The 24,561-nt window shown below is 42.2% G+C and overlaps 1 protein-coding gene across 2 annotated transcripts in view; it reads right to left on the reverse strand.

Annotated features, from left to right (window-relative positions):
* Window positions 1–24,561, reverse strand: part of LOC123743181 (protein FAM171A1) — a 114,549-nt gene that overhangs the window by 87,772 nt on the left and 2,216 nt on the right. The window contains exons 2-4 of one of the 2 annotated variants that reach the window (XM_045718995.1): window positions 13,055–13,282; window positions 10,403–10,495; window positions 3,035–3,193 (exon numbers count right to left, since the gene is read on the reverse strand). In XM_045718995.1, the coding sequence (XP_045574951.1) occupies window positions 3,035–3,193; window positions 10,403–10,495; window positions 13,055–13,282 (480 nt within the window). The remainder of the gene's footprint in view (window positions 1–3,034; window positions 3,194–10,402; window positions 10,496–13,054; window positions 13,283–24,561) is intronic. The other variant, XM_045718996.1, reaches the window with a different exon arrangement.

Consider the following 24,561-nt stretch of genomic DNA (forward strand, 5'->3'; position numbering starts at 1 on the left):
ACTGACCAGGAGCTCTATAAGAAACTTCAGGCTCTCAAATTTAAAAAAGCATGCGGACCTGATGGCATCCTAAATGAGATGCTCAAACTTACTAGTGCAAAATTTCAATTGGCTATATTAAAACTGTTTAATTTGATCCTGAGTGTAGGTTATTTCCCTGACATCTGGAATCAAGGACTCATAACCCCAATCTTTAAGAACGGAGACAAATTTGACCCTAACAATTACAGAGGCATTTGTGTGAACAGTAACCTGGGGAAGGTTTTCTGTAGTATTATAAATGTATGAGTTCTAAACTTCCTTAATAAGCACAATGTCTTGAGTAAAAGCCAAATTGGATTTATACCAAAACATCGCACAAGTGATCATATTACACCCTACACACCCTGATAGATAAACATGTCCACCAAAATAATACCAAAATATACCCTTGCTTTATCGACTTCCAAAAAGCATTTGATTCTATTTGGCATACAGGACTGTTCTACAAAGTTATTGAAAGTGGTATAGGGGGTAAAACATATGACATAATTAAATCAATGTATACTGGCAATACGTGCAGCATTAAAATTGGCAAGAAAAGAACAGAATTCTTTAACCAGGGGCGGGGCCTTCGTCAGGGTTGCAATCTGAGCCCTGCACTCTTCAATATTTACATCAACGAATTGGCCACTATTCGAGAAAAATCCTCAGCCCCTGATGTTAGTCTCCACAATTCAGAGGTTAAATGCCTACTCGTCGCAGATGACCTATGCCTGCTGTCACCCACAGCACATGGTCTACAGCAGAGCCTGGACCTGCTAGAGCAGTAAACGCACTACAGACCTGGGCCCTGGCAGTAAACCCCAAAAATACTAAAATAATGATTTTCCAGAGAAGATCCAGATCTCAGGGAATTAGACCAAAGTTCTCAATTGGTACAAAATATATAGGAGTACTGTACACACTACAATTACTTAGGTTTAAAAATAAGCTCAACTGGACACCTTAATGAGGCAGTGAATGAACAGAGAGAAAGCACGCAGGGCATTCTACGCCATTAAAAAGCAAATTCAAATTGAAATACTTTGGCTAAAACTAATTGAATATGTCATTGAACCAATTGCACTTTATGGCAGCGAGGTGTGGGGTCCACTTGCAAAACAAGATTTCATCAAATGGGACAAACACCCCATTGAAACCCTGCATGCAGAGTTCTGTAAGATTCTCCTACATGTCCAGAGGAAAACTACAAACAATGCATGCAGGGCAGAATTAGGCCAATATCCACTAATAATAAAAACTCAAAAAAGAGCAATTAAGTTTTGGAAACATCTAAAATACAGTGCCACCCTCTCATATCATTACCAAGCCCTGCAATGCCAAGAGCTGAGCAAAGAAAAGAGTCCCCTCATCCAGCTGGTCCTGGGGCTGAGTTCACAAACCTGTTCTACTAACACACTGTGGACCAGAACATCCAATCAATCAGAATAAACCAAATTACAAGACCATGAAAACAAAGCTACATTGCTTATTGGGAAACACAAGCACAAACACAAAGCAAAATGCAGTGCTGTCTGGCCCTAAATCGACAGTACACCGTGGCTAAATATTTGACCATGGTTACTGATCAAAACCTTAGAAAAACCTTGATAAAGTACAGGCTCAGTGAGCACAGCCTTGCCATTGAGAAGGGTAGACACAGGAAAACCTGGCTCCCTGTAGAGGAAAGGCTGTGCAACCACTGCACAACAGCAGAAACTGAGACGGAGCTGCATTTCCTGACAAAATGTCAAAAATTTAAAACAATTAGTGTCATTTTCCCAAATTTGAAACCCTTATTCAAGGTTTCAAAGCCCTCTCTGATGAGGATAGGCTACCCGTCCTGTTGGGGGAGGACGCAGAGAGCTGTGGGTTGGCAGCGCACTACATTGCTGCCTGCCATAAGTTGAGGGACAGTGTCTGACAGACCAATCAACCTGCACATGTACTCTACTGTATGATTATTGTTATTGTTGAATGTATGGTTATTTTGACCCTTGGTTATTGTTGTTACTGTTGTCCCGTTGACAATTTTGACTCATTTTATTTATTTTTTATATTGTAAATATCCAAAATAAGCTTTGGCAATATGTACATTGTTATGTCATGCCAATAAAGCAAATTGAAATTGAATTGAGAGGGAGGAGAGGAGCAGAGAGAGGGAGAGAGAGGAGAGGTGTAGTGAGAGGGAGAGAGAGGAGAGGTGTAGTGAGAGCGGGATGAGAGGAGTAGTGAAAGGGAGAGAGGGAGGAGATTAGAAGAAGAGGAGAGGAAGGAGGGAGCAAGAGAAAGTGAGAGGAGAGGAAGCAGGGTGAGAGGAAACAGGGAGAAAGAGAAGGGGAGAGGAGAGTGTCTGCTAAATGACAGAAATGTAAAATGGACACACACAGGGGTTATATTGTGTTGAAGGGGGCTCTTCTGGGTAGTGTATCTTTGATGGAGCCTCTTACATAGAACTGTACCTCACCCCTACCTTCACCCCTCATCTCCTTAACCCTACCTTATTCACATCCACCCCTCACTTCACCACACCCACCCCTACCTTCACCCCTATATCACCTCACCCACTCCTCATCCTTCCCTCCACCACACCCCTACATCACCCCTGCCTTCACCACACCCCCCTCACCCCTACCGTCACCTCACCCACCCCAACCTTCACCCCACCCACCCCTGATCCCTCCCTTGATCCCACCTGCCCACCCACCCATCTGTCCCTTCACCCCACATCTCCACCCACACACTTACCTCTCATCCATCCCTTCACCACACTCCCCACCAGCCTCTCATGTCTTCTATCCCACCCACCCCTCATCCCCCACCCACCCCTCATCTCCTCCATCCCTCCCACCCACCCACCCACCCTTCATCCTCCTCCTTCCTTCACCCCGCATCCATATGTCAAATACTTTCAAATAATTGATTTAGTTTGCCGGATACAACGGCACCAATGGAATGGTACCAAGAGTGTATTCCACCTAAGTCTGGTCCCAGTCTGTCCCAGTGGAGGTACCTGTTCCGTTGCCCCCCAAGCCCTGTAGGTAGGGGAAGTGCTGGATGTGGCTGGGGTTGTTGGCCACAGTCAGCAGTGCAGTGAGATTGCTGTAGGACGAGTTGGGAGGAAGGCTCAGGGCTCGACGCTGGAACTGAACCCAGGACTGACCCCTCGATCCTGGGGAGGAAAGAGGGGGGGTCAGGAACCACTCACACACTTAGATCCACTGTTCCTTAGTGTCCATCTCCCCTGTAACCCTTTTTAACGCAGCTTGTCAAATGAATGTCTGGAAGATGTGTGATGAACGCCATATGAATGTTGGCCTTCTCTCCTCTCACTCTCTTATCACTCTGTTTTTACTTAAATATTAAATCTCAACTTTCTAATGGTTTTTCTCTTTTACTCAATCTGTTCCTTCCATCTCCCTCTGCCACCCTTCCTCTCTCTCTCTCCCTCTTTCTCTCTCACTGCCTCCCGCTTTCTTTCTCTGTCTCTCACTGCCTCTCTCTAAGGGCTTTATTGACATGAGAAATATGTTCACATTGCAAAAGCAAGTGGAATAGATAAACAAAAGTAAAATAATACAATACAAAAATGAACAGTAAACATTACACTCACAAAAGTTCATTATGTGCAAATAGTTAAAGTACAAAAGGGAAAATAAATAAATATGGGTTGTATTTACAATGGTGTTTGTTCTTCACTGGTTGCCCTTTTCTTGTGGCAACAGGTCACACATCTTGCTCCTGTGATTGCACACTGTGGTATTTCACACAATAGATATGGAAGTTTACCAAAATTGGGTTTGTTTTCACATTTTTTGTAGGTCTGTGTAATCTGAGGGAAATATGTGTCTCTAATATGGTCATGCATTTGGCAGGAGGTTAGGAAGTGCAGCTCAGTTGCCACCTCATTTTGTGGGCAGTGTGCACATAGCAGGTCTTCTCTTCAGAGCCAGGTCTGCCTACAGCAGCCTTTCTCAATAGCAAGGCTATGCTCACTGCGTCTGTACATAGTCAAAGCTTTGCTTAAGTTTGGGTCAGTCACAGTAGTCAGGTATTCTGCCACTGTGTACTTTCTGTTTAGAACCAAATAGCATTCTAGTTTGCTCAGTTTTTTTGTTAAATCTTTCCAATGTGTCAAGTAATTATCTTTTTGTTTTCTCATGATTTGGTTGTGTCTAATTGTGTTGCTGTCCTGGGGCTCTGTTTGTGTTTGTGAACAGAGCCCCAGGACCAGCTTGCTTAGGGGACTCTTCTCCAGGTTCATCGCTCTGTAGGTGATGGCTTTGTTATGGAAGGTTTGGGAATCGCTTGCTTTTAGGTGGTTGTAGAATTTAACGGCTCTTTTTTGGATCTTAATAATTAGCGGGTATTGGCCTAATTCTGCTCTGCATGCATTATTTGGTGTTTTACGTTGTACACTGAGGATATTTTTACAGAATTCTGCATGCAGTCTCTCAATTTGGTGTTTGTCCCATTTTGTGAATTTTTGGATTCTATAACTGATTCAAGTATTTTTAGCCAGATCCTAATTGGTATGTCGAATTGTATGTTCCTTTTGATGGCATAGAAAGCCCTTCTTGTTTCTCAGATCGTTCACAGCTTTGTGGAAGTTACCTGTGGCACTGATGTTTAGGCCGAGGTATGTTTAGGCGACTACAAACAAACTATAACTGGACTAATATCTCACTGACTAAAATCAAATTCAATTTTATTGGTCACATACACATGTTTAGCAGATGTTATTGCAGGTGTAGCGAAATGCTTGTGTTCCTAACTCCAATAGTTCAGTAGTATCTAACAATTCACAATACACACAAATCTCAAAGTAAAAGAATGGAACTAGCAAAGGATATGAACAAAATGTGCACACGTGGCTACATGCAGCTCTCGCTTTGATCTCAAAACAAGCGCATCTACTCACAACCGCTCATGCTGTAAACACAGTCCAATTCAAAGTAAATGGCACAGATCCATATATGGCAATGGTCTATTTGCATATAGGCCTACTGCAGCTCTGATTGGTTATGCTGCACCAGTCTGTGTAGATTACGGGCTGAGTCGTGCATGTCAATGCAATAGAATCCTACTCCGATTTCTTCTGCCTACAACCAAATTTTGTATCAGTATGTTGCATTGAAAGTGGCAAATATTGCCTTGATTCGATCAAAATTGCCACAGTAAAGGGAAACTGTGATAGTGTTAACCTGTCTGGGCTAGGGGGCAGTATTTTCATGGCCGGATGAAAAACGTACCCAATTTAAACAGGTTACTACTCTGGCCCAGAAACTAGAATATGCATATTATTAGTAGATTTGGATAGAAAACACTCTGAAGTTTCTAAAACGGTTTGAATGGTGTCTGTGAGTATAACAGAACTCATATGGCAGGCAAAAACCTGAGAAAAATCTAAGCAGGAAGTGGAAAGTCTGAGAATTGTAGTTCTTCTTTTGATTCTCTATCGAAGCTACAGTGTCTGTGGGGTGACGTTGCACTTCCTAAGGCTTCCAATGGCTGTCTAAAGCCTTCAGAAAGTGGTTTGAGCCTTCTCCTGTCACTGGGCAGAGTATAGGAGCTCAGTTACTGAGTGGTCTGCCTGGCAACAAAGGGATTGGATATGCGCGGTCACGCGAGCACGCCGTTCCTTCTTTTTCTTCTTGAATGAATACGCTATTGTCCGGTTGGAATATTATCGCAATTTTACGTTAAAAATACCATAAAGATTGATTTTAAACAGCGTTTGACATGCTTCTAAGTACGGTAATGGAACATTTTGACTTTTCGTCTCTCGTTCCGTGCTCGCGCGTTATGCCTTTGGATAAGTGATCTGTACGCACAAACAAAACGGAGGTATTTGTACATAAATATGGATTATTTCGAACAAAAACAACATTTCTTGTGGAAGTAGCAGTCCTGGGAGTGCATTCTGACGAAGATCAGCAAAGGTAAGAGAATATTTCTAATACTAATTCTGAGTTTAGGTTGCCCCGAACTTGGCGGGTGTCTGAATAGCTCACCGTGATGGCTGAGCTATGTACTCAGAATATTGATAAATGTGCTTTCTCCGTAAAGCTATTTTAAAATCTGACACAGCGGCTGCATCCAGGGGTAGTTTATCTATAATTCTTTAAATAGTTGTTATATATTTTGTCAACGTTTATGATGAGTATTTTTGTAAATTGATGTGCACATTCACCGGACGTTTTGGTGGGAATACATTTTCTGAACATCACGCGCCAATGTAAAATGCTGTTTTTGGATATAAATATGAACTTTATCGAACATAACATACATGTATTGTGTAAAATAATGTCCTAGGAGTGTCATCTGATGAAGATCATCAAAGGTTAGTGCTTCATTTAGCTGTGTTTTGGGTTTTATTGACACATGTCCTTGCTTGGACAATGCCTGTGTGATTATTTTTGTCTATGTACTCTCCTAACATAATCTAATGTTTTGCTTTCGCTGTAAAGCCTTTTTGAAAATCGGACAATGTAGTTTCATCAAGGAGAAGTGTATCTTTAAAAAGGTGTAAAATAGTTGTATGTTTGAGAAAGTTGAATTATGACATTTTGTTGTTTTTGAATTTGCCGCCCTGATATTTCACTGGCTGTGTCCCACTTAGCCCATAGAAGTTAACAAGGAAAACTCTAGAACAGTAGCCACCAACCTTTTCTGAGTCAAGATCCCTTTCTGAGTCAAAATGCAAGCCAAGATCTACTGCTCAAAAAAAATAAAAAAAATAAAAAATAGGCTAAACTTTTTTTCTAGGAAACATTAACCAATTAAAAACAGTACTGTAGCAATGAGGTTTGTGCAGTAAGCTACAGGCCCAATACATTATCACCACATACTGGCTTTGCTTGAATTTCCCTGCCAATGCATTGTTGTTCGGGACATTTAATTTTTTTTTATATTAAAACATTTGAGGTAGGCTATATGATCACACCGGTAATAGATCTGTTGTTGTATTACTTGTGAGGCACAGCTGAGTGAGCATACATTTAAATAATTTGCTTTTTATTTTTATTTTACTGGGCTGATGGTCAGTCTCAGCAGAGGGAGAGAGCAGCAGACTGAGGGTCCACCTCTCAACATCCCTCTGCTCTCCCTTTCCTCCACTGACACTGACCAAAAAGTGACACCTTCTTCCAGCTGTTGGCGAAACTCAAGTCGCACCGCATTATTTCTGCCTCATGCACAAATTCATGTTGTTACTCCTATGACCAGAGAAAGTGAAATATTCCTTGATATTAAAAAAGACCAAGCCGCTAATAATAACGCAAGCCTATGGATACGATGTCCTACTCATTCATTACTGCTGCACTGCTTGTTGCAGAGCTGATTGGAAATATGAGAAAAGGGCATTTTATGGCTTATAAAAGTGTTGAATACAAAGTGTTGACAGTGCTGAGTAAGAACTTAAACATGAAGTTACTCATAAAAACAGCAGCTCTTTGCTGTATTCGTTGACAGTCTCTCTCTAGTCATGGTTTTCAATGTTCTGAAATCTTTGCTGTAGCTTTCTTGTACTGCAGACACGGTCATCTGAGCCATCCCATTGGCCAGCGGTAGGCCTATAGTGCACTTGATTTGCTCTCCGGGAAGGAAGAGTTTGTACCTTCAGACACATGAAATGTTTCAAAATGGCAACAGTTGGCCTGCCCAGCGTGCAGGGCAGCTGAATCGGGTGCAGCTACCACCAATAACCGAAGACCAAAAAATTATAGAAATGCAGGGCTTTATCGTTGGTTTTTTTACAGAAATGTTTAGACATTGACGAGGGATGCCTTGGAGATCCATCTTGATCGACCGGCTGGTGACCACTGCTCTAGAAAGTTGAGTGAAGTTCAATCTCGTTCTTCTCTCCGTGGGCTGATATTTCTTCTGTGAGGCAGTCCCGCGGGAGGTGCGTGGTCTCAGGGCTACTGCGCGCAGCTTTGAGGGAACATTGCTTGTGAGTACCAGAAGTCCTCAAGAAAATAGTAAACCAACATTTTGCCGGTCCTCACTTGTAAAAAGGCTATTTTAGGCTTAGGGATTAGGTTTAGGGCTAGAACTAGGGGTTAGGTTTAGGAGTTAAGATTAGGGGTTAGAGAAAATAGGATTTTGAATGGAACTCAGTTGTTGGTCCCCAAAAAGTCCTCACAAGTATAGTAAGACATAGCTGTGTGTGTGGACATGTTTAATCGACCAACAACAACAAAAATATTTCTAGGGGGTTTAGGGTAAGGATAGAATTAGTGTCAGTGTTAGAATTGGGGTAAGTGGTTGTGGGTTAGGTTTAGGTTTTGTTGTAAGGTTAGGGAAAATAGGATTTTGAATGGGAATCAATTGTGTGTCCCGACAAGGTTAGTTAAACAAGACTGTGTGTGTGCGCGCTCGCAGACATGTTTAACTACAAGAAGAGTAAACAAAAACAAAAATGAGACCAACGAAACATACTATTTCTAGGGGGTTTAGATTAAGGTTAGAATTATTGTTAGTATTGGGGTAAGGGGTTGTGGGTTAGGAGATGGTGTTGGGGTATGGTTAGGGGTTAAGGAAATTAGGATTTAGAATGGGAATCAATTGTGTCCCCACAAGGTTAGTTAAAGAAGACTGTGTGTGTTAAAGAGAAGTTTGTATAGTGGGGCTTTGCGATGATGTCATAGTGTTTCCACTGTGGTGAGTGTACATTCCTGGGCAATGAGACACCGCTGCAGCCGTGCCTGTGTGTTTTCTCTAGCTCTGTGTATCCTCTGCCTCCAGTACACCTGATCTGGTATTGATCTGAACATCCAGTATTAGAGGAGGTCTGGTATTGATCTGAACGTCCAGTATTAGAGGAGGTCTGGTATTGATCTGAACGTCCAGTATTAGAGGAGGTCTGGTATTGATCTGAACATCCAGTATTAGAGGAGGTCTGGTATTGATCTGAAAGTCCAGTATTAGAGGTCTGGTATTGATCTGAACGTCCAGTATTAAAGGAGGTCTGGTATTGATCTGAACGTCCAGTATTAGAGGAGGTCTGGTATTGATCTGAACGTCCAGTATTAGAGGAGGTCTGGTATTGATCTGAACGTCCAGTATTAGAGGAGGTCTGGTATTGATCTGAACGTCCAGTATTAGAGGAGGTCTGGTATTGATCTGAACGTCCAGTATTAGAGGAGGTCTGGTATTGATCTGAACGTCCAGTATTAGATGAGGTCTGGTATTGATCTGAACGTCCAGTGTTAGAGGTGGTCTGGGATATAATCACATCAACAGGACTGGAGTAACAAAATGGAGAGGAGTTAGTTCTAGGTTTGGGGGGGGTCCTGTGCCAATCCAAAAAGCCAATCCTCATCCCCTCCTAAGAGTTCCCTATCTTTTCTTCCCTCTATAATGGACATTGCACCCTTACCCCTCTCTTCCCCCTTCTCGCCATCCCCTCTCTTTCCCCTTCTCTCCATCCCCGCCTTCTCCCCATCCCTTCTCTTTTCCCCCGCTTCTCCCTATCCCCTCTTCCCCCCTCTCTCTTCCCTTCTCGCCCCATTCCCTCTTCCCCTCTCTTCCCCCGTTCTCCCCATCCCCTCCCCATCCCCGTCTTTCCCCGCCTCTCCCCCTTTCCCTCATCCCCTCTTCCCCCTTTACCTCATCCCCTGTCTTCCCCATCCCCTCTCTTCCCCCTTTCCCTCTCTTCCACCTTTCCCTCTCTTCCACCTTTCCCTCATCCCCTCTCTTCCCCATTCTCCCCACCCCCTCTTTTCCCCCCTTCTCCCCACCCCCTCTCTTCCCCCTTCTCTTTTCATTCTCTCTCCTCCTGCCACATGACAAGGTTTATCGCTCCCCTGGAAGCAAAATACCATGATATAACACGCTGTGTGTGGAGGGGGGCCACTGTATGCACCAGAACATAGCATGATTATCCTGCCCTCCTGGAGGACAGACACACACAACTCAGTCAGCAAGATTTAAAGGAGTAGCAGCAGCAGAACCTCCCTCGGAGAGGATGGCAGAGCTGGAGAAGAGCAGATGGTATGGGACACTCTAAATGAGTGTGGTTATTGAAGACGAACACACACACGCATAGCAAAACAAGCACACTGATCAGACACATGGCAGACAAAGATACATGTTATAAGATCACATCTAATTTAATCTTATCTAATGTAATTGCTCCTGACTGATTGACAGAGGAACAGAGGACACATGCTGCCTCTGTGTGTGTGTGTGTGTGTGTGTGTGTGTGTGTGTGTGTGTGTGTGTGTGTGTGTGTGTGTGTGTGTGTGTGTGTGTGTGTGTGTGTGTGTGTGCGCGCGGGTCTTTCATTAGAGATGTTTTAAAGGGGTGGACATCTTTCATTATTAATGTGTGTGAGGTCACTGGGCCAGGGACAGTGTCTAAGTACACTCTCTCTCACCTTGGGATCCAGAGTTAATGTGTATCAGGTCTTCATACACCATCAGAGTGGCAGCTCTCTCTGGTAGCATCTCCAGACTGAGAGAGGAAAACACTGGAATACACACACATTTCAGTCATTTTTACATTTCAGCAGACGCTTGGCGTTGCAAGCACCATGCTCTACCAACTGAGCCACATGGGACCCACCACAGTCACTAATTTATTCATCACAATAACCCACCTGTGGCTCATTTTTATTCTCACTAATAAAAGGTAAACTATTGAATTTTGGTTTTCCTCTCAACTTCATGACATATTCTAGACCTAGTGGTTTCTTTATTTTCTAGCATTGTGGTTTGTAGAAAAACATTTGTTTGAAGATCTTACTTGACTAGTTTAAATCTCTAGCTTTCCCTTTTCCATTCTCTGTGATCTGCCTCTACTATTAAAGCCTTGGATGGTGTTTTTCATAGCGCCCTTCATTTTATCACAGGAGACAGTTTAATTACTCAACACTGTATTCTTCACCAAAAGGTTCTCTGTAGATCACTACAGTCTTTTTAAATACAAAGCCCCGACTTACCTTAGCTAACATCACTATTAAGACTTAAAATGACAAGTTCTTAAACCTGTTCACAAGGTTGGTTAACTCTGGAGACTCCTTTGGTGTCTAGAGTGTTAGGTAAATCAGCCTTTAACTTCTTATGGATAGTGGCAGTATTGAGTAGATTGGATGACTGACGTGCCCAGAGTAAACTGCCTGCTACTCACTCCTAGAAACTAAGATATGCATATTATAAGTAGATTTGGATAGAAAACACAATGAAGTTTCTAAAACTGTTTGAATGATGTCTGTGAGTATAACATAACTCATTTGGCAGGCAAAAACCTGAGAAGAAAATCCAAACAGGAAGTGGTTTGTAGTTTTTCAAGTGATTGCCTATCCAAACTACAGTGTCTGTGGGGTCATTTTGCACTTCCTAAGGCTTCTACTAGATGTCAACAGTCTTTAGAACCTTGTTTGAGGCTTCTACTGTGAAGTGGGGGAGAATAAGAGCTCATTGAGTGAGAGGACTGCCAGCAGGGCATGAGCCTCAGCCATGCGCGCTCACGTGAGAGGTAGCTCAGTTCCATTGCATTTCTGAAGACAAAGGATTTCTCCGGTTGAAACGTTATTGCAGATTTATGATAAAAACATCCTAAAGATTGATTCTATACATCGTTTGACATGTTTCTACGAACTGTAATGGAATTTTTTTAATTTTCGTCTGACCTGCGCGTCGTGAATTTGGATTTGTGAACTGAAGGTGCGAACAAAAAGGAGGTATTTGGACATAAAGGATGGACTTTATCGAACAAAACAAACATTTATTGTGGAACTGGGATTCCTGGGAGTGCATTCTGATGAAGATCATCAAAGGTAAGTGAATATTTATAATGCTATTTCTGACTATTGTTGACTCCAACATGGCGGATATATTGTATGGCATGTTTTTGTGTCTGAGCGCCGTACTCAGATTATTGCATGGTGTGCTTTTTCGGTAAAGCTTTTTTGAAATCTGACACAGCGGTTGCATTAAGGAGAAGTGTATCTTTAATATCCTTGCACCTTACGTGTGGAATGATCTACAATACACTTTAAAATGGGAGGAATTGGTGCCTCTAGGTCATGTCAGACGGCAGTTAGGGGACCTTTTTACAGAAGAATGTGTCTGTTTATTATCATTGTGTTTTGCTTTTCGTGTATTGTTGTGTATAATAATGTGTATATGAATGTGTAGTTTAATGTGTTTATTGTATTTTGATGTGCATTGTGGTGCTATCCAGGGCTCACCTGGAAGAGAGACATTGACTCCCTGTCTAAATAAAGAGACCTTGGTCTCAGCATTGACACCCTGTCTAAATAAAGAGACGCTGGTCTCAGCATTGACTCCCTGTCTAAATAAAGAGACCTTGGTCTCAGCATTGACTCCCTGTCTAAATAAAGAGACCTTGGTCTCAGCATTGACTCCCTGTCTAAATAAAGAGACCTTGGTCTCAGCATTGACTCCCTGTCTAAATAAAGAGACCTTGGTCTCAGCATTGACTCCCTGTCTAAATAAAGAGACCTTGGTCTCAGCATTGACTCCCTGTCTAAATAGAGACCTTGGTCTCAGCATTGACTCCCTATCTAAATAAAGAGACCTTGGTCTTAGCATTGACTCCCTGTCTAAATTGAGAGACACTGGTGTCAAAATTGACTCCCTGTCTAAATAGCATTGACTCAGCATTGACTCCCTGTCATTGACTCCCTGTCACTCCTCCTTTCCTCTCTCTGTCACTCCTCCTTTCCTCTCTCTGTCACTCCTCCTTTCCCCTCTCTGTCACTCCTCCTTTCCTCTCTCTGTCACTCCTAAATTGTCCAGTGCTGATAAGCCTGTGTGTGTGAACAATCTGAAAGTGTTATGTGAGGATAATGGGGGTGGTCACTTATTATAATAAAGCTGTAATGGGGCACCCTCATTATCCTCACATAACATTTTCAGATTGTTCACAAACACACACACACACACACACACACACACACACACACACACACACACACACACACACACACACACACACACACACACACACACACACACACACACACACACACACACACACAGTAGAATTTACTACTTTGACCTACCGGGCAGTCTGGTGGGTCTCCAGGGGGCGGAATTTGGCACGTAGCCCTGTCTGGACGCTGTGACAACCAGCAGGGTTCCAAGGCGGTAGGGAAAACGCAGGTAGGCATTGCCGTCAGCAGCAGAGGTCTCTGTGGTTACAGGGGTGTGGTTGGCGAAGAGCTCGATGGTTGCTCCGCCCAGGGGCTGGTGGGTGCTGGCATCACTCAGGTGAACCTTCAGAGTCACCTCTACACAGAGAGAGTGTGAGAGTTACACACACGGCTAAGTAAGTGTCGGTGATGTAAAGTAAGATAAGTTTTTTTTTTAAATACTTGAAAGTACTACTTCTTTGGTGTAACTTTTACTTCACTACATTCCCAAAGAAAATAACATACCTTTTACTCCACACATTTTGACTGACACCCAAAAGTACTCATTACATTTTGAATGCTTAGCAGGACATGAAAATGGTCCAATTCACACACTTATCAAGAGACCATACTTTGTCGTCATCCCTACTGCCTCTGATCTGGCAGACTCACTAAACACAAATTCTTCATTTGTAAATTATGTCTGTGTGTTGTACTGTGCCCCTGGCAAACCCTTAAATTTAAAAAAGAAGAAAATTGTGCCGTCTGGTTCGCTTAATATAAGGAATTTTAAAGGATTTATATTTTTACTTTTGATACTTAAGTGTATTTAAAACCAAATACTTTTACTCAAGTAGTATTTTACTGGGTGACTTTCACATTTACTTGAGTCATCTTCTATGAAAGTATCTTTACTTTTACTCAAGTATGACTATTGGGGACTTTTTCCACCACTGGTAAGCATGCACCACACAGACTCGTCACTCTAATTGTCTGTAATTAGTTGGCCTTCAATCTCTAATGAGTCCCATTTTATCTGAAAATGAACCAACTTAGCCGAATGAAGCGTATCAATGTCCAGTCCAACAGAAAATGAATCCTAGAACAGAGCCTATGATATAGCCTAGGCATATACAGTTGAAGTCGGAAGTTTACATACACTTAGGTTGGAGTCATTAAAACTCGTTTTTCAACCACTCCATAAATTTCTTGTTAACAAACTATAGTTTTGGCATATCGGTTAGGACAGCAACTTTGTGCATGACACAAGTCATGTTTCCAACAATTGATTACAGACAGATTATTTCACTTATAATTCACTGTATCACAATTCCAGTGGGTCAGAAGTTTACATACACCAAGTTGACTGTGCCTTTAAACAGCTTGGAAAATTCCAGAAAATGATGTCATGGCTTTATAAGCTTCTGATAGGCTAATTGACATAATTTGAGTCAACTGGAGGTGTACCTGTGGATGTATTTTAAGGCCTACCTTCAAACTCAGTGGCTCTTTGCTTGACATCATTGGAAAATCAAAAGAAATCAGCCAAGACCTAATTTAAAAAAATGTAGACCACAAGTCTGGTTCATCCTTGGGAGCAGTTTCCAAACGCCTGAAGGTACTACGTTCATCTGTCCAAACAATAGTACGCAAGTATAAACACCATGGGACCACGCAGCCGTCATACTGCTCAGGAAGGAGATGCGTTCGGTCTCCTAGAGATATCTTTACTACTTTGGTGCGAAATGTACTATGGTGCGAAAAGTGCAAATAAATCCCAGAACAACAGTAATGGACCCTGTGAAGATGCTGGAGGAAACAGGTACAAAAGTATCTATATCCACAGTAAAACGAGTCCTATATCGACATAACCTGAAAGGCATCTCAGCAAGGAAGAAGCCACTGCTCCAAAACCGCCATAAACAAGCCAGACTATGGTTTGCAACTGCACATGGGGACAAAGATCGTACTTTTTGGAGAAATGTCCTCTGGTCTGATAAAACAAAAATAGAACTGTTTGGCCATAATGACCATCATTATGTTTGGAGGAAAAAGGTGGAGGTTTGCAAGCCGAAGAACACCAACCCAACCGTGAAGCACGAGGGTGGCAGCATCATGTTGTGGGGGTGCTTTGTTGCAGGAGGGACTGGTGCACTTCACAAAATAGATGGCATCATGAGGTAAGACCATTCTGTGGATATATTGAAGCAACATCTCAAGACATCAGTCAGGAAGTTAAAGCTTGGTCGCAAATGGGTCTTCCAAATGGACAACGACCCCAAGCATACTTCCAAAGTTTGGCAAAATGGCTTAAGGACAACAAAGTCAAGGTATTGGAGTGGCCATCACAAAGCCCTGACCTCAATCCTGTAGAAAATTTGTGGGCAGAACTGAAAAAGCGTGTGCGAGCAAGGAGGCCTACAAACCTGACTCAGTTACACCAGCTCTGTTAGGAGGAATGGGCCAAAATTCACCCAACTTATTGTGGGAAGCTTGTGGAAGGCTACTTGAAACATTTGACCAAAGTTAAACAATTTAAAGGCAATGCTACCAAACACTAATTGAGTGTATGTAAACTTCTGACCCACTGGAAATGTGATGAAAGAATTAAAAGCTGAAATAAATAATTCTCTATTATTATTCTGACATTTCACATTCTTAAGATAAAGTCGTGATCCTAACTGACCTAAATCAGGGTATTTTGACTAGGATTAAATGTCAGGAATTGTGAAAAACTGAGTTTAAATGTATTTGGCTAAGGTGTATGTAAACTTCCAACTTCAACTGTATATATACACACAGTAGTCCATACAGGAGTCAGGATAAGCTTTCTGACTCAGTCACATTTGACATTGGCAGTTAACAGCCAAAAGCATATTTCCTGGTTACCAGACAATAGCGAGGCTCTGTCAAAACAATGGGCCCTTTCGCTGTTTCTTGATGCCTGAGGAAGGAAATCTCTGAGCACACATCTCCTTTATTACTGTCATACACTTTCCTGGAAACTGTTCAATAACATACTTCCATTAAACCATTAACTCCGTTGGATAGCAGAGCATTGTAAAGCTGGCCACACACACACACACACACACACACACACACACACACACACACACACACACACACACACACACCTAGTTCATGCAGTGCCAAAGCTAAACTGGGACAGAGCATCAACCCAGTCTCTCAAGTGGAACACCCACACTGGCCAAGCTTATCTAGGCTAGACCTTTGTTAGGGCCCTATAAAATCTGTTGAATTAAAAAATATATATAATAATTCCAACTTTATTTAACCAGGTAGGCCAGTTGAGAACAAGTTCTCATTTACAACTGCGACCTGGTCAAGATAAAGCAAAGCAGTGTGACAAAAACAACAACACAGAGTTATACATAGGATAAACAAAAGTACAGTCAATAACACAATAGAAAAATCTATATACAGTGTGTGCAAATGGAGTAAGGAGGTAAGGCAATAAATAGGCCATAGTAGCGAAATAATTACAATGTACTAAATGAACACTGGAGTTTTAGATAATCCTGATATCATTCTGTCACGGAAGCATAGGCTACTTTGTAGTTAACATTTCATTGAGAAGTTTTTTGGGAGCCTTTCCATCTACCAGAAGACTGTTTTCATTAGCATCATTGCCAACCGCTACACAAAGTGGTAGCTGCACGCACCGCACATACACAGACAGGGGTATTCTGGAATGGGAGACAGATGGTGAAATCCCAAGTTTCACAAGAGAAATCCAAGTATTTAGAACATTTTAGTTTCAGTGAACGTGAGTTAACCTTGGCAAGGTAACACTCACCTTTACCCAGGCCAGAACGCTAACCTTTACCACTGTGGCGAAAGGCACTGTGCATGAGTCAAACGGTGTGAGTGAGACAGAGAGAGAGGACAACCAGAAAAAGAGAGCTAGACCTTTAAAAACAGAGTATGCGCACACACACACAAGCACATTTCAGCTTGTTTCATAAAGGAGCTTGGCTAACAGCTTAACAGTGACTTGGTACCAACACTAAACAAATGTCTGGTCTGGCAGGTTATGTAAACAACAGTAATGTGTGCTAACAGCTAACAAGGATACTTTAGCCATACTTCATCAGTGAAATAAGTAGGAGCTCAGTCTAGTACAGTCACCTACAGAGGAACAATTCATTTCAACTCAAGACACACACCTTCCTCATCTCTCTGCTATTACACTATCTACTTACTCCTGTGTCGTATATGTGCACTAGAGGTTGACCGATTATGATTTTTCAACGCCGATACCGATATTGATTATTGGAGGACCAAAAAAAGCCGATACCGATTAATCGGACAATTTTTTTTATTTTTTTATTTGTAATAATGACAATTACAACAATACTGAATGAACACTTATTTTTAACTTAATATAATACATCAATAAAATCAATTTAGCCTCAAATAAATAATGAAACATGTTCAATTTGGTTTAAATAATGCAAAAACAAAGTGTTGGAGAAGAAAGTAAAAGTGCAATATGTGCCATGTAAAAAAGCTAACGTTTAAGTTCCTTGCTCAGAACATGAGAACATATGAAAGCTGGTGGTTCCTTTTAACATGAGTCTTCAATATTCCCAGGTAAGATGTTTTAGGTTATAGTTATTATAGGAATTATAGGACTATTTCTCTCTATACGATTTGTATTTCATATACCTTTGACTATTGGATGTTCTTATAGGCACTTTAGTATTGCCAGTGTAACAGTATAGCTTCCGTCCCTCTCCTCGCTCCTACCTGGGCTCGAACCAGGAACACATCGACAACAGCCACCCTCGAAGCAGCGTTACCCATGCAGAGCAAGGGAAACAACTACTCCAAGTCTCAGAGCGAGTGACGTTTGAAACGCTATTAGCGCGCACCCGCTAACTAGCTAGCCATTTCACATCGGTTACACCAGCCTAATCTTGGGAGTTGACAGGCTTGAAGTCATAAACAGCACAATGCATTGCGAAGGGCTGCTGGCAAACGCACGAAAGTGCTATTTGAATGAACGCTTACGAGCCTGCTGGTGCCTACCATCGCTCAGTCAGACTGCTCTATCAAATCACAGACTTAATTATAACATAATAACACACAGAAATACGAGCCTTTGATCATTAAAATGGTAGAATCCGGAAACTATCATCTCGAAAACAAAACGTTTTTTCCTGTCAGTGAAATACAGAACCGTTCCGTATTTTATCTAACGGGTGGCATCCCTAAGTCTAAATATTCCTGTTACATTGCACAACCTTCAATGTTATGTCATATTTACGTAAAATTCTGGCAAATTAGTTCGCAACGAGCCAGGCGGCCCAAACTGTTTCATATACCCTGACTCTGCGTGCAATGAATGCAAAATTACACAATTTCACCTGGTTACTATTGCCTGCTAACCTGGATTTCTTTTAGCTAAATATGCAGGTTTAAAAATATATACTTCTGTGTATTGATTTTAAGAAAGGCATTGATGTTTATGGTTAGGTACAGTCGTGCAACGATTGTGCTTTTTTTGCAAATGCGCTTTTGTTAAATCATCCCCCGTTTGGCGAAGTCGGCTGTCTTTGTTAGGAAGAAATAGTCTTCACAGTTCGCAAAGAGCCAGGCGGCCCAAACTGCTGCATATACCCTGACTCTGTTTGCAAGAGAAGTGACACATTTTCCCTAGTTAAAAGAAATTAATGTTAGCAGGCAATATTAACTAAATATGCAGGTTTAAAAATATATACTTGTGTATTGATTTTAAGAAAGGCATTGATGTTTATGGTTGGAGCAACGTGTACCTATGCGATTATATGCAACGCAGGACAGGATAGATAAACTAGTAATATCATCAACCATGTGTAGTTAACTAGTGATTATGATTGATTGATTGTTTTTTATAAGATAAGTTTAATGCTAGCTAGCAACTTACCTTGGCTTCTTACTGCATTAGCGTAACAGGCAGGCTCCTCGTGGAGTGCAATGTAAAGCAGGTGGTTAGAGCGTTGGACTAGTTAACCGTAAGGTTGCAAGTTTGAATCCCCGAGCTGACAAGGTAAAAATCTGTCGTTCTGCCCCTGAACAAGGCAGTTAACCCACCGTTCCTAGGCCATCATTGAAAATAAGAATGTGTTCTTAACTGACTTGCCTAGTTAAATAAAGTTAAAAAAAAAAAAATTATAATAAAATCGGCGTCCAAAAATACCGATTTCCGATTGTTATGAAAACTTGAAATCGGCCCTAATTAAATCGGCCATTCCGATTAAATCGGTCGACCTCTAATGTGCACACGCACCAACACAAGCACACCCTCTCACAAACCCTGTCTCACACACACACACCCTGTCACAAACCCTGTCTCACACACACCCCCTGTAACAAACTCTGTCTCACTCACACACACCCCCTTTCACAAACCCTGTCTCACTCACACACACCCCCTCTCTCAAACACACCCTGTCTCACAAACACACCCCCTCTCACAAACATACTCACACACCCTCTCACAAACCCTCCCTCACACACACCCCCTCTCTCATCTACATGTCCTCTTGTGGCAGACGCTTGTCTCTGTGATAAGGGGAGTGGTGTCTGATCACTGGCCCTTAACTAAGGCTGAAAGGGTGTGCCCCTCCCCCCTACCGTACATACACATCCTTTACCCTTACATAAACACACCCACTCTTACCCCGTCCCCCAATCCCAGAGCATGCTCTCCCTCCACTCCCATCTCCCCAGGCTGGATGATTATTCAGGTAACAGACACAGTGACACACAGAGGGTAAGACAGATACAGACTACAGGAGACGGACTACTACAGATTCTCTATCTAGGTCGCCCAAAAATATCACTTACCAAACTAGTTGCAACAAACATTTTAAGTTTCACTGTAGTGGGTCTTTTAAGGGTAGTGAAAATATGCGCGTTCCCCCAACACAGAGGTCAGGGAGAGGGAGGTATTTAAATGGTGCATCACTTCCTGTCCCAGTGTTCCGTCCTTCTTTAGGGGTACCAGCTGTGCTCACTCTGAAGAGCTCCCCTGGGAGACTGGGGCGTGCACACACACACACCTCCCCATTCTGATCCTATAAATCTCTGGTGACATCATCCTTAAACAGGCTACAGCCCTCTGAAAGAAGTGCATCGTAAAAACACACACACGCATGTAGGAAGAGAAATGTTGTGTTTCAGCAAGCCTGTTAAACCAGTCGTTCTCTCAGTAACTGGCACTCGGTCGGCCTGTCTGTCTGTGTGCCATATGGAGGATAAAGGCATCAAAGGGAGTTTTTCCTGACCTGATGCTGAGATCTACCACCAATTAGCCCTAGCAACAGCAGCCAGAGCAGCAGGGCGCGTGTGAGACAGACAGTATGGGTGTGAGAGGTAGAGCCAGTGTGTATCATTATGTTTGTGTGAGTGTGTGTAGATGTTATTGATCAGACCCTGCTGTGAGGTAGAGGGAGTTGACATCATCACTGAGCCATAATAATGGCAGGAGGACAGTAGCATCCTCTGTCTGGCTACTAGCGGCTCTGATGGAGGGCTACTCCTATCAAAGGTTGACTGGTTGTGCTTATGGTATCCATGGTTAGTGGTTATTAAACTGTCAGATCTGGTCCTAGATACTGTTAACTCCTGGTGTGTGTACCGGTTCAACCCCTGCTGTTGATTTTTTGTCTCCCCCCGCTCAACGCAAACACACAAAAATGTAATAGGATAGGGATAATCCACCACAACATCTTTAACATAACCTACCAAATTCTCTCTTTAAAATATCCTGATCAGTATTCCAGTACAGTAAATGAGTAGGCAGAGATTACAGTATAGAGAGAATAATCCCCTCAACTCTGAAGGATAGTAGAGAGGGGGGCTTTCTTTGGTACCATCACAACCTTTCAAACTCCTCCTTGGCACACTAGGAAACTACAGTGTTCTGTGTTCTACGAAAATAAATCCTTTGAGTCATCTCATTAATATTTTGGGGATTCCCCATCTCTCTCCGTTTCTGCTCTTATTAGGTCTATTTATCATACACTCTCCATTTCCTTCATCACTTCCTGGTTTTGTTTGTATAAAGAAGTGGGGAACGAGCATGATAGACTACTTTGTTTTCGAAGAGGTCTTGTTTCAGAATGAGGGGTGCTGGTGTTGTTCTGTCTCTCTGGGGCATGGCGACCCAATCTGGGTTAGGGTGGAGAAACTCACAGACATAGTGGACGAACTGCAGAAAACATACTCAGGTACTGTGTGGGTTTATGTGAAACCTTCACTTTCAGTGACACAAACAATGTAAATTGACTTGAAGGTATATTTGAAGCGTTTCATTCCAAAATACTATTTATCCATTTTCAGAAATGTTGGTAAATTATATTTATTTTTGTTTAAAGAACTTCTGAAAGAGATTGGTGTGTTCCCCCCCCCCATCTAATCGTGACTTGTTAAATGACAGACATGTTTCTTTGAAACTTATCACTAAATTGTTTGTGTCTCTGAAATGAAACGATCACATTTTGTTTTAAAACGAGATATATCCACCTCAATCACTGAGAAAAAAGTAGCACTGCAAGGTTTTACACAGTCTGTGACAAATATACTGCTCAAAAAAATAAAGGGAACACTTAAACAACACATCCTAGATCTGAATGAAAGAAATTATCTTATTAAATACTTTTTTCTTTACATAGTTGAATGTGCTGACAACAAAATCACACAAAAATAATCAATGGAAATCCAATTTATCAACCCATGGAGGTCTGGATTTGGAGTCACACTCAAAATTAAAGTGGAAAACCATACTACAGGCTGATCCAACTTTGATGTAATGTCCTTAAAACAAGTCAAAATGAGGCTCAGTAGTGTGTGTGGCCTCCACGTGCCTGTATGACCTCCCTACAACGCCTGGGCATGCTCCTGATGAGGTGGCTCCCAGACCTGGACTAAAGCATCCGCCAACTCCTGGACAGTCTGTGGTGCAACGTGGCGTTGGTGGATGGAGCGAGACATGATGTCCCAGATGTGCTCAATTGGATTCAGGTCTGGGGAACGGGCGGGCCAGTCCATAGCATCAATGCCTTCCTCTTGCAGGAACTGCTGACACACTCCAGCCACATGAGGTCTAGCATTGTCTTGCATTAGGAGGAACCCAGGGCCAACCGCACCAGCATATGGTCTCACAAGGGGTCTGAGGATCTCATCTCAGTACCTAATGGCAGTCAGGCTACCTCTGGCGAGCACATGGAGGGCTGTGCGGCCCCCCAAAGAAATGCCACCCCACACCATGACTGACCCACCGCCAAACCGGTCATGCTGGAGGATGTTGCAGGCAGCAGAACGTTCTCCACGGCGTCTCCAGACTCTATCACGTCTGTCACGTGCTCAGTGTGAACCTGCTTTCATCTGTGAAGAGCACAGGGCGCCAGTGGCGAATTTGCCAATCTTGGTGTTCTCTGGCAAATGCCAAACGTCCTGCACGGTGTTGGGCTGTAAGCACAACCCCCACCTGTGGACGTCGGGCCCTCATACCACCCTCATGGAGTCTGTTTCTGACCGTTTGAGCAGACACATGCACATTTGTGGCCTGCTGGAGGTCATTTTGCAGGGCTCTGGCAGTGCTTCTCCTGCTCCTCCTTGCACAAAGGCGGAGGTATCGGTCCTGCTGCTGGGTTGTTGCCCTCCTACGGCCTCCTCCACGTCTCCTGATGTACTGGCCTGTCTCCTGGTAGCGCCTCCATGCTCTGGACACTACGCTGACAGACACAGCAAACCTTCTTGCCACAGCTCGCATTGATGTGCCATCCTGGATGAGCTGCACTACCTGAGCCACTTGTGTGGGTTGTAGACTCCGTCTCATGCTACCACTAGAGTGAAAGCACCGCCAGCATTCAAAAGTGACCAAAACGTCAGCCAGGAAGCATAGGAACTGAGAAGTGGTCTGTGGTCCCCACCTGCAGAACCACTCCTTTATTGGGGGTGTCTTGCTAATTGCCTATAATTTCCACCAGTTGTCTATTCCATTTGCACATCAGCATGTGAAATTTATTGTCAATCAGTGTTGCTTCCTAAGTGGACAGTTTGATTTCACAGACGTGTGATTGACTTGGAGTTACATTGTGTTGTTTAAGTGTTCCCTTTATTTTTTTTGAGCAGTATATATATATATATATATATTCTTTTAATTATTTTTTTTATTTTTTTAAATCAGACCCACTGCAGTCAAAACCTTTTCTTGTGTTTTGTATTACGTTTCCAAACTATAAAAGTTGGAATAATATTGTGAAATTGTGAAAAATATGATAGTGCCATTTTAGTGTAAGAGCTGTTTGGAAAAAAAAAAAAAAAAACGTCAGCCTGTTTTGGTGGAATGGAGTTTTGGCCTGCCTGGTAACATCACCAGGCGATACATTACTTAATAGACCAATAATAAAGTTATTAACAGCTAGTTTTCAGTTTCTCCTTCCCCACTTAGACCACTCCCAGACAGTCCTAGCTCAATTATTGCTTAAGAAATTGCTCTTCGCTAAAAAGCTATTTTTGTTAATTTTTTACCATTATAATGGAAAACAATCACAGTAAGATAGAGATAAAAAATGGCTGCATTGGACATTTAATAAAGAATTGTACAAATGATACATTTGTGACATCAACACACACACCATTTTGCCATTTGGGATTAGGCCTAACTCTAACCAAACACTACAGCATGAGGCTAATTCATGTTTTGAATTCATATGTTAAACATACAGGATACAAAAATGGTAATCCAGCTAAACAATGGATATATAGCTTTTTTCCAACAAAACCATTTGTAATACACAAAATCTACGAAGTAAACATCTGAGGACAGTAATATTTTACACACGCAAAATAAACAACAAAATGTAATGTAAAAATAAATTTAGGCTACAAAAGTAGCTAGATCAGCTTGATCAAGTTGGAGTGCTTCCTCAAGCCTCCCGCAGATGAGCCGCCGCGGGCATGAGAGGATTTAGAAGCTCTGCTAGATGGTCAGCAGAGGTGCTGGTCGGAGGTGGTGGTCATGTCAGCATGTCCAAGGGCAGGCAGCTCGATGTCATCAGGGCATCTCCGCGCCTTCAACTTCTCTGCTAGCTAGCATTAGCTAGTTTGTTGACAACAGTGATTTTCATGAAGTTACAGGCAGGAATCCAATTCATGATATCAATACTTAATCTGCACACATTTAGCTTTTGAAAAATACACATTTTGTAAAATAAAATACATACAAAACAATGAAATATGTACATCAGAAATAGAGGAAGGACTAAAAATAAACAAAATATAACTATTGTAAAATATATTGTGTCTGTAAAATGTCTGTAAAATGTGTATAAGATGTGTAAACTGAAGGTAGAAGCCTAAGTGTTTATTAGTTTACTCCAATTGGGGGAAGGGTGGTAGGGTTTGTGGGAATAAAAAGGTATATATATATATATATATATATATATATATAACATATATACACTAGCTAACGTACGTACGTACATACATACATACGTACATACATACATACTGTAATTGTCTGCATCATTTCCAATCCCCCATATACTTTTGGGGGGTAAATATATATATATTTACCCCCCAAAAGTATATGGGGGATTGGATGGGGGATTGGAAATGATGCAGACAATTACATTGATGGAAGC

Source organism: Salmo salar, chromosome ssa05 (genome assembly GCF_905237065.1).
Source record: "Salmo salar chromosome ssa05, Ssal_v3.1, whole genome shotgun sequence".
Classification (NCBI taxonomy): domain Eukaryota; kingdom Metazoa; phylum Chordata; class Actinopteri; order Salmoniformes; family Salmonidae; genus Salmo; species Salmo salar.